At 42.9% G+C, this 10,735-nt stretch overlaps 1 protein-coding gene across 1 annotated transcript in view; it reads left to right on the top strand.

The window, feature by feature from the left end:
• The first annotated feature begins 13 nt into the window (after positions 1-13).
• The window catches only part of CYYR1 (cysteine and tyrosine rich 1), a 29,955-nt gene continuing 19,233 nt past the window's right edge, over positions 14-10,735 (top strand). Inside the window, exons 1-2 of the mRNA XM_058800109.1 lie at positions 14-98; positions 2,336-2,438. Of these exons, the coding sequence (XP_058656092.1) occupies positions 14-98; positions 2,336-2,438 (188 nt within the window). The remainder of the gene's footprint in view (positions 99-2,335; positions 2,439-10,735) is intronic.

Raw genomic sequence — 10,735 nt, 5'->3', positions numbered from 1 at the left:
TGCTGCAGCCGGCATGGAGCGGCGCGGCCGGACGGAGAGGTGCCCGGCCTGCGGGGTGTTGTTTCCCCCTTTCCTCCTCCTCCTCCTCCTTCTGGCAGGTCAGCGGGACCGGCGTGGGGCAGGGGACGTGCGCGGAGCTGCGGGCGGCGGGTGTGAGCGGGGCCGGCCAGGTTTTGGTCAGATGTGGCAGCTTTTCCGATTGAATTGGTATACGGAGTTGGAAGGGGGTCCCCGGGGTGTCCCAGCAGAGCGGGAGCCCCTCTCTGGCTGCAGGGAGAGTAAACCTCGAGGAGACAGGGCTGAAAGAGGACCTTATTCACGTATATAAATATCTGTAAATATCTGTAAATATCTGAAGGGGGTGTGCCAGGAGGATGGAGCAGAGGCTCGGTGGTATTGAGCAGAGGAGCGGGGAGGGCAACGTGCAGAAGTTGATACACAGAAAGTTACGCCTGATCACGAGGAGGAACTTTACTGTGAGGGTGTCCACACATCTGGAACAGATGGCCCAGAGTGGTTGTGGAGTCTCCCTGAACAGAGATAGTCAGGAACTGTCTGGATGCAATCCCGTGCCATATGTGCTCTAGGATGATTCAGGCTGGACCAGATGATCCACCGTGGTCCCTTCCCACCTGACCCGTTCTGTGATTCTGTGAACCCACCCCCTAGGATAGACCTGTGATGTGCAGGGTGAAGGCACCTTGGTGCTCTCCCACCAGGGCAGAGCCTGGAGGTGTCCTGGCATGGCACAGCTGGAGCCGTGAGTACCCATGCCAGAAAAGAGGTGACACTGCAAAAGCCTGGAGCTGCTGGCACAGGGGTGTGCCAAAGCCTTGGTATGGGGTGCCCTGTGTGGCAGTCCTGCATTGCTGCTTCCTACAGAAGTGCCTGTGCTACCCCTGGCCGGCTGTTCTCCCTCTGGAGATGGGTGTCCTGCTGGCTGCCTTAATTCACTTGTTGGCAGGCCTGGTTGGCAGAATGATGGGTTGATTGTTCTGGGTTTTTTTTATGTGTTTGTTTAATCCAGAGGTCATCTCAGGGTTAGGGTGTGTCTGCCTGGGCTGACCAATGTGCTGTGTTGCGCAGCACTCTCCAGCCCATGCTTGGTGATCATTTTCAAACAGAGACCAAGTGTGAGCAGGTTCAGAGAGCTGACCTGCTAAAATGCTGTGAGCAGTCAGGCTGTGAGATGGGTCAGCCGCAAAGGAGATGAGTCAGTGAGCCAAGGAGTCTCAAGACAAGGTGGGAACTTTCACCTGCTTGGGGCAGGAGTGGGAGCGTGGCAGAAGCTGAGAGGAGGAAGAGTTGCCCGGATCCCAGCACACCAACCAAAAGGGTCAGCACAGATGAAAGGCAGTAATGGCAGTGGGAGAATTAGAACCTCTCAGGGGAGTTGCAGCCTGGGAAGGGGGAGCTACAGTGCGTTGGGAATGCAGAAGCATGGTTTGCCATCGCTGATTTCGAGTCTCTGCCACTTCAGTATGTGACCAAATAGGTCACCAAGGGTGATGGTGTGTGGGGCACAGAGTCCCTCTGAATTTATCCAGGCTGCAGCTGAAGCCTTGACTGTGGGAACGGTGATCCCCAAGAATGTTTTTACAGTGCAGTGGCAATACAGTGTCATCTTCTTGGGGGAACCTGACTTAGGGCTTTGAAGCCACTAAATGTCATGACAGCACAAGAGATAGATACTGTTAAAATAGCTTCTCATAGGAATAAAAAGATAGATGCTCTCCTGTGTTTCTTAATTGTAAAGAGCTCTCTTATTGTTTCACAGATTGCTTTGTCCAGCAGAGCATTGTGGCTGGGACCACTTGTGGCCTCAAGTGTGCTCAGTGGGGCAGAGAGGGCACTGCCCTACCACACTGGCCATGGCCCTGGTGTTGGAGCACAGTGAGGGGAGCTGCTGCCAGATGGCAAGGGATGAGGGAGCCCTAGGCTGGGAGAAATAGCCTGTTCTCAGAGAGCTTCCTTCTCTCTTGCCACCCTCCAGATCAACAAGACCGGCAGCCCAGACTCAGTTTTCTTCTGGACTCCTTGCTGAGATGGAAAAGTTGGTCTGCGGTTTCTTGGCATTTCCAAACGTTCCTTTTCACTTTAAAGGATTAAGTGTAAGGTGGAGCTGATATGGCCAGCTATAGAATACTCATAGGGAAAGCACCTAAGTCTGAAATGCAGAATGAGTGGGCATGGGCTGCCATTAGGATTACAGAGTCAGATCACACCTCAAGGGCAGGGCTGTGGTTGTATGAAACTGTTAGACTGCATTTTCTTCAAAGCTGTGCTGTGCAAGATTTTGATGTTTGACATCATGAGTGTTATTTTTATTCAACAGAAGATTGTTTGGCTCAGTGTGATAATGGCTGCAAGGCTTACTGCTGTGATGGGACTGCTCCCTACTGCTGTTCATATTATGCCTACATTGGGAATGTCTTTTCGTGAGTATATTTGCACTTAAAAAAAAAGGTGTGCTGTGTTCATGAAGTCAGTGTAAATTTGCTGTGGCAAAACTATGTTTTGGCAATAAACTGAGGCAGTGTTTGGGTTTGTTGTTTTCAGTTTGGTTTGGTTTTTTTTCCTTGCTGGTTACAATCTTTGGTATTCCTTTGAGGTCTCATGTTACATGAATTTTTGAAACATACCAGAAAGCTTGCTAAAATTATGGGTTCTGTCCTTAGTTTGTGTACAATAATATGATTTCTGGAGCTAAGCTTTAGAGATAGTGAGAACTTCGTTTCAAGCTTGAGCCGAAGAGATCTGTGAATAGAAATCTTGTATGTTTTGTTGAAGTGGTTTCTCACACTGAGTTGATAGTGATTGAGTAGTAATTCAAATTACTTGGATTTGAAATTCATATTGCTTTGAGTACTGTTTTTTCATTTTCACATTTATTCACTTGTTTGTTTTTGTTAAATAATGTTTTGGCTGTTGGTGGAATTTATTGAACAGATTCTAGGTGAGAATAGTCTGACCCTTTAACAATGTTGTATGAATAGCATGTTTCACAGTGCTTTAAAAATCACGGCAGATGAAATTAAGTGGTTACAAATATTTTCTATCTAGAGAAAAATACAGGAATAAACTTTTGATTAAAAAACATAGGCTCTAGTGCTGCTGTTTGTCTTTGCATTGGTGAGGGAGAAGCTTGCCTGCTAATGGACCTAACTCTGGCCTTAACTAAAGTCACATGTGAAAAACGCCAATCAATTGTTTTTAAAATTTAAAAAAATTAATAGTAATAAAATGGTTATAAAAATGGTAATACAATTAGAGTAATAATAATTTGGACAATTTTAATTAGGACAATATGAGACAATAAATACAAAGAGTTACAGACGTCCGGGTACCTCTTTCTGGGCAGCATGAGTTAACAGAGGATTAACCCTTAAAAACAACAGCCTATTGCATATTCATACACCTCATACATGATGCATAAATTCCATTCAAATACAGGATTCTGTCTGGTCAGTGTCAGCTTCTTCTTCATAGGCTTAACCCCAAGTGAGGCAGGAAGAAGTTTTTTTCTTCTGATAAGAGGGCAATAAATTCTCTTTCTCTGAAAGATTGAGGTGTCCTGTGGCTGCTATCTCGCTGCGAGTTCTTTCTTTAGAAAAAAGTATCCTACATAGCATAGTTTCTATTTTAACATTATGTTATAACTTAAAACTATATTTAACCCACTACTTAAGAGAATTAATACAGCATTACTTTCTAACACAAGACATATAATATGTGTTTTAATATTTGTGAAAAGCCAATCATAACATAGGCATTTTTCACATCACATCTCACAAGTTGTACATTCATGTGCAAGGGCAAACCTAAATGAAACATAAAATGTGGTTCTTCGTGATAGGGCATCTTATTTTCTGTTCCATCAATTACACTAGTAATTTCCTTAGCCTTTAGCATGCAGTATGTGACTTATTTTGGTTTGTGAGAAATGGCTACTCACTTCTAATAATTTTAGAAAGGTTTATTAAACCTTATAAAAAGTACAACAGAAGACTGAATAGAGAAAATGTTATGGTGCTGGGAGCAGAGGATTTTCCCACCATGTGCTCACCCACACAATGGATGCTTTGCCTTTTAACCCTTTAACCCCTCCCAAGGTTCTGTCCATCAGCCCCTTCTTTGCTGTCCAGTGGTGGAGTTCACTTCCTCAGACCCTGACTGGAGGTCAGATGTCACCATGGTGACAAGCCAGCCCTCACAGATGTCCCAACCCGGCTGTCCCTTGATAACCACGCTAGGGGGTAAAATGTAACTATAAATCTATAAAACTGTTCTTAACCTATATACATGATATTTGTCTGTTAATTGTGAGAGTCAACCATTGCATTACTCATCTATCACAGGTTTATATCCTTGACTAAAACCAGAGAGGATAAAAATGACATGGCATATGGACTGCCTGGTACTTGGGGAAGACTGAGTGGGAAGGTGGTAGTTTATTTTTTTTTTTTAGAATGACTCCTCTGATGCAAGTTTTATTTCAGCCATGATACCTGGGGAATGTTCCAGTGTTCCCATCAGTTTATTTTATGGCACTTGGAAGGAGTAGGCAGAGTGATGGTATTTTAATACAGAATTGATCCACAGTTTTTGAAGCAGATCACATGCTTCCTGGGCTTAAGTAAGTAAAATTATGGTAGAACACCAGAATCCTTCATTCATCTGGAAATGACAAAGCATGTATTTAAGATGGATGTTGTAGAATGACAAGTGATTTTTTTCCTGATTACCGAGTGAATGTTTGCTTTGTTTTTCTGTTTTTTCATTTCAAAATTGTTTTTTCCATTTGCAAGCATCAAAGGAGTTTCTCATTCTGAATAGCTTGTTCCAGACCATGTGTGGTTGGGAATGATGGACACACGAGCATAGGACAGCACATTATAAGAAGGAGGGTTCCTGTAGAACAAGTGGATTCAATCTCTCACTTCTGTGAGTGCATAGCTCACTAGCATTTGTCCAGCCTGATGTAGAGCTGTGCTGTGTGAAGGCCTTAACCAGGGGGTTCTTTAGAGTGGCTGCTGAAATGCTGAAACCATGCCTTCAGCACCAAGTTGGCACCTTGTCTTTGGTGTGTTTCTTCAACAAATATAAATAGGTATTGAATTAGAGCTGAGTGTGAGTGGCTCTGACGCATTTGGAAGGGTTTGTGTATATCTGGGTGGATTTGAATACTAGAGGAGGCTCTTGCAAGTGCTGTTTGCCACAACACATCTCGAAGAAGACATTTGATAATTCTAATTTTTTAAGGCTAAGTACTCCAATGCCTAAACTTGAAGATCAGTCAGCAGTTGTTATACTCCTTTGACCTGAAATTTTGCATGATTAAGTCACAGATTTATTTTTTTTTCCTAAAAGCAGGTCAGGACATGTCTTCTTTAAACATGTAATCTCATTTTGAGAACTTTCCCCTTCCCTCCCCTCCTCCCTCAGGCTTTATCCCAGGCTCAATTTCACTCCTCCATCCCCAGCTGCTCTTCTTCCCCACTCTGAGTGGCACAGGGAGTGGGGAATGTGGCTATGGTCAGCCCATCACAGCCCATCTGCACTGCTCCTCACACTTTTCCTTGATTCAGCCTGTGCTGGGTTGCAGTGTGGTTATCTGCTTGGTACAGGAGTTGGAGAAATTATATCTTCTCTGATTTACCATAGTTTTACACGAACAAAGTAGAGTAAGGGTCATTTTAATGCTATGGAGAGGAGAAATTATTTTGAAACTCTCTAAAGGAGATCCTTGGCTGGCAAATACCTGGGTTAATAATTGTCAGCTTTCATAGACTTACATTCTCTCAAGCCAGCTGGGGATCCAAAACAACTTTTTGTCCTCTGGGAAAAAAGAAGAGCTGTTTTCTGTATTGTGAATGTTGTCACACATGTGTGGTGTTGATTAATTAAAAAGATGTGAAGCTCTTTAGCAATCTGGGAAAGAGATCATCTCTTTCTCTGCCTGTGTCCAGTGAGGCTGAGCACGAGCACAGTGCAGAATGCCAGTCAAAAGGCAATCCAAAATGCAGCCTTGGTGTTCCTCTGTGGAAATCCAGCACAGCTATAAGGCCCGGAAAAGCAGATTATGTGATCATGACTTCTGTGTTGGATATGCATTTAAACTCAGACTTAACTGCTTGCCAGTAGTCTGAGCTGTCACAGCTCGGGCAGGATTTACATTTTGATTTTGTTGGGTTTGATTCTGTGAGAAATTAAATATGCTAAATGAAACAGCTCTCTGTGCAATTAATAAATGAGGAAAAGGCAGAACTAAAACACTGTTGTTTCCTTTGACAATTAAATAGGAACAAAGGACCTCTGTGCTTTAAATCTATGAGCTTTCTGCTAAGATGCTCATTACCAATGAAAACCTTTTCCTCTGAAATCTCCTGAACCTTGTTTTTGAAGGGAGAAAAATAGGAAAAAGAACTTCATTAAATTGCTCTTTTGAAATGGAAGGTTTTCATTTATCTGTTTCTGTGCATCTCAGAAGCTGTTGTTTACAACAGGGTCTTTCTTCATACCACATAATCTGGTAATGAGTCTAGCATAACCTTCAATTTCTAAACAGATGTTTGTTGTTTGAAATTAAGGGCTTAGAAAACATGAAGGCATGTATGTTACTTTATCCAAATGAGTTTTCTGATCAGAAAAAGAGAAGCAGTAAATCTCTTTCTTTTTAATCATCTATGTGATAAAGGAGGGTAGAAATAGAATGTGAAAGAAAGGATTATTAAATAACTCCTAAGCAAAACCCAATCATAGAAACATTACAACAATTAAGTAGCTAGAAGATCACATACTTCATTACTCACAAGCTGGCAAGTCGTAAGAAATGTGCAAGAGCCTTTTTATGACAGGAAATACATCCATTGAATTACTCCATTACTCCATCTACACCAGTCATTGTATTCTCTTTCTCTATGGGTTTTGTATTGACTTTACCTTCTATTCAGTGCTGTAGACAAGGGGGTTCCATTGGAAACAGGTAAAAATGCCTTTCCATGACTGATAAATCATGGGGTTTCTTTGTTCAGACAGACAAATGTAGCTGAAGTATGTAATAGCAAAACTGCAAAAAAAGCCACTCAGTGTGTAGGCTGTCCATTCGATCCAATTATACAAGAAATTTAAAAATCGAACTGTATGATGAAACACCACCATAGTTTTCCCTGTTTTCTCTAGTTTCTTCATTATACACAGTAATGTTTTGCTTTCCTCCATTCTTTTGAAGTCTTAATATTTTTTTGTGTTACTTTGTGTTTTTTTGGTGGTACTTTGCTCTTGTGCAATGATTATAATTCCTCATATATGCAAGTGACTTATTTGCTAATTAATACAGCTGGCACTTTAGTCAGCTGGTGTTCCTGTTCTCCATCAGTCTTTTTTCAGTCTGTGCCTGGATGTGTCTTTGTCATGTGGCCAAAATATAGTGGCTTTCCATAGTGTGATCTCATTCTGTGGTGGGAATATATGTGTGTGCCAGGTGATGAAACCATGGCATCATTCTGCATGCTCTTGTGTCAGCTGTCTGGAACTGACTCCTATCACCCTCACATTGCTGTCCTATTCCTAAACTGGGCCTGTCCGAAATTTCCACTCTGTTTGGAATGTTCACATTTGTCCTAGGGTGATTTTATGCTCACATCCCCATTTGTCTGCCCAGAAATAAATTTTGCACTTTTGTCTGTTTAGCCCCGAAATAAGTTTTGCATGGTTCCGAGAGCCAAGGGAGGGAGAGAAGAAGCGCAGTTTGTTATCAGAAGCTGCACTTGCTCCCCTGCATCCTTCTCCTGGACTGTGATGTCTGCAGCACAGACAGTGAGAGAGAGCTCTCCTTTGCTTTTAGTTAGTTTTAGCTGAGGCAGAGAAGTTCCCTGCACTGTGGTTTTTTTCTTGGAACTGTTTAAACCTGCTCTGCACTGAACACCCATGTAAGAGACAGTTCAAAATTTCCCTAATTTGCCTCACGACCGTCATCAAGGACAGAGATTGAAGCCCCCTCCCAAGGGCTGAGACTGAGACCCTTAAAATTGTAACACAGGGACTCTGGGCTGGCTGCAGTGGGATGTCTGCCAAGTGTTACCTGCAGATGTGTTCGCTGGACCAAGACTGGTTTCCCACAGAAACCAGTGCTGAAACAATGGATCCTGCTCACTGCTGGGACTGGTTTGTCCTGTTTCAGAACTCGACTGTCTGTACTTGTTCTCAATGGACTTATTCTCCACTGTCCTGTACCTGTTCCCCTCCCCTGGAGGACTATAACAGACCCCTGAGTTAACCAAAGACTTTCAGATTCTCCCTGATGTGACAGGATGGATCTATTGGCTGGACCATGAGGATTTCATCTCTCCATTGGTAGCTACATCCCCCTGCTCTTTCTCTCTCTCTCTATCCTTTATCTCCTTTCTAATCCTTCTATCACATTTGCTGTGGGCACTCAATAAAAGGTGCATTTACTTTGATTAATGCTGAAATCCCCACTGTGTTGTTTTTGCACTCTGAGATCAGTTAATAAACCATCATGACTCCTGCTTGTACGAGCGGATGGTGACATTACAACCCAGCAGAGTACTGTCAGCTCACAGGCCTGGGCTGCATTTCCAGCACCAGAGGGACTGATAAGAGACTGAGTGAGCTGAGCTACAGCCCACAAAAGGACTTTCTGAGTTTGTCATCTCTTTTGGAGCAGCAAGAGGTTTTACTGTTTAATGTTCATTTTTTATGCTGGTGAATGCTTTGCCTGTTAAATAAACAGTTTTTTCCATTTTTCTCCAAGGAAATCTTTTTCCCAAACCAGCTGGGAGAGGGACCACTTGAATTTGGTTTTTAGAGGAAACCCTTTTAGAGGTTTTCCCCCAAATTTGCCTTAAACCAGGACAACTATTCATATAAAGGATGAGAAACAGTGAGGCTATTGCTTGGAAATTGAGACACAATCAAGAGGTGTGTTGCTACAGAGTGTGACAGAGGACATGCACCAAGACTCAAATAAGAAGGCTGTATAGGGCTATTTATTAAAGCAACATGTTGCCTTTATAGTTTTACAGGATATTTACATTTGCTTAACAAACATATACACTGCCCATTGGTCATGAAAAAGAAACAAAACCGTCAATAGGTGAAAAGGAGCCACATCACTCTGTGAGCCAACCAAAGTCCATGTCTTTTAACTTTCTCTCTTCACATTGTCATGGTGATAGCCTTGTTACTTTGAGAGAGATACAGGATGTTCCTTATCTTCAGAAAGCCTTTGCTGGCTCACAAGAACAGCACAAAAATGTCTTTCCTACAGAGGTGGGGCACCACTGCTTATAAAATTCTGATTGCTATAGAGATGTCAGTGAGCCTCATTAGCTTGACATCAGGATTAGACCTGATAGTGTCATCTCCCTAAAATCCTGTTAATTCTTGCCTCTCTCCCCAGCTCCTTCTATTTCAGCTTATGTCACATGCTAGACTCAAGGTGTTCTGCTGCTTCTACCAGGTCCAACATACTATCACCAATTTTTCCTTTCCTGCTTTTCTTGTTCCCCTTAAGTGCTTGTCTCAGTTTGGAGACAAGTTTAGGAGAAAATCACTTTAGAATGAGTGTTTCCTCTTATATTGGTTTTGCACGGCCTGGTTTTTGGTAGTGGAACGGCCACAGAGGTGACTTCGGTGAGATGTTGAACACTTCTGCCATGTCCAGCAGAGGCAACCCCTGATGGCTCTGAAGGTGGACATGCTGCTGGCCAAAACTGGGCCAGTTAGAGAGGTTGCTGATGCCTCTGTGATAGCATATATAAGAAGAAAATCAAAACAAAGTTATAGTTGATAGTTCCCTCTGGCCTTTGACCAAACCAGACCGAACAGTCCAGGAAAAAATGAGGCCACAGAATGATTGCTGCCATAGTCTCCAAGGCCTGGGAAAGGGAGGAAAACCCAACTTCTTCTCTAAGTTAACAAAAACCCAAGCTAGCTAAGCAGCAAAGTAACCACTGTCCTCACTTTACCACAGAGGCCTGGGGAGTGAGGCTTTGAAAAAGCCTGCATAAGAGCCCCAAAGCTCCCTTCTTCCCCCAGACCAACCTTAAAGCTACAGCAACCATGGAGCAGATGGTAAGGGAATAGAAAAGCACCCCAAGACAGTGCTGGAGACCCCATGCCACATTTAAACATGTTCCACTCTTAGTGATGAAGTGTTTTGTTGAATCAGGACGTTTGCATTCAGCTTGGCTTTTGAGTGTGACTGGCTTTGAAGTTTGAGAAGCGCAAGGAGAAATCTTCAGCAGCACAGACAGGCCCAATTAATTCTTTCTTATATTAGCCTCTTTGGTTCTTCAATGTACTTGAAGAACCTTAGATTAGAACTCTTAGATTCCCCTTTTTTACTTTCTTTGCCTTATTGTACCATTTGCCTTTTTGCTTCACATCACTCTATTCTTTCATTTACCACTTGCCTTCCCCAAAGTGGGAAAGCGTAATTCTACTTCGTACCTCAGAAAATTTGCTGTGCAGTCAAATTAATCTCGCTGAGTTGGCAGTTCAGACTGCCTGATCTGTGACACGCTTCTGGTACCACCAAGGATGCCACTCTTATGCCATGAGACAGGTCTAAGGGTGCTATCTCATCTCCCTTGGTCCTGATGGAACAAAAATACCTGTACTGGAGTAAATATTTGCTTAAGAGTGTTCCTGTGTTTTCTGTGGGACTAGTTGATTAATGCAGTTGCTTTGAAAAAAAAAAAGAAAAAAA

The sequence above is a fragment of the Ammospiza caudacuta genome, chromosome 2 (genome assembly GCF_027887145.1).
Source record: "Ammospiza caudacuta isolate bAmmCau1 chromosome 2, bAmmCau1.pri, whole genome shotgun sequence".
Taxonomy (NCBI): domain Eukaryota; kingdom Metazoa; phylum Chordata; class Aves; order Passeriformes; family Passerellidae; genus Ammospiza; species Ammospiza caudacuta.
The sequence above is the reverse complement of the archived record's forward strand: the minus strand, read 5'-3'. Positions and strand labels throughout refer to the sequence as shown.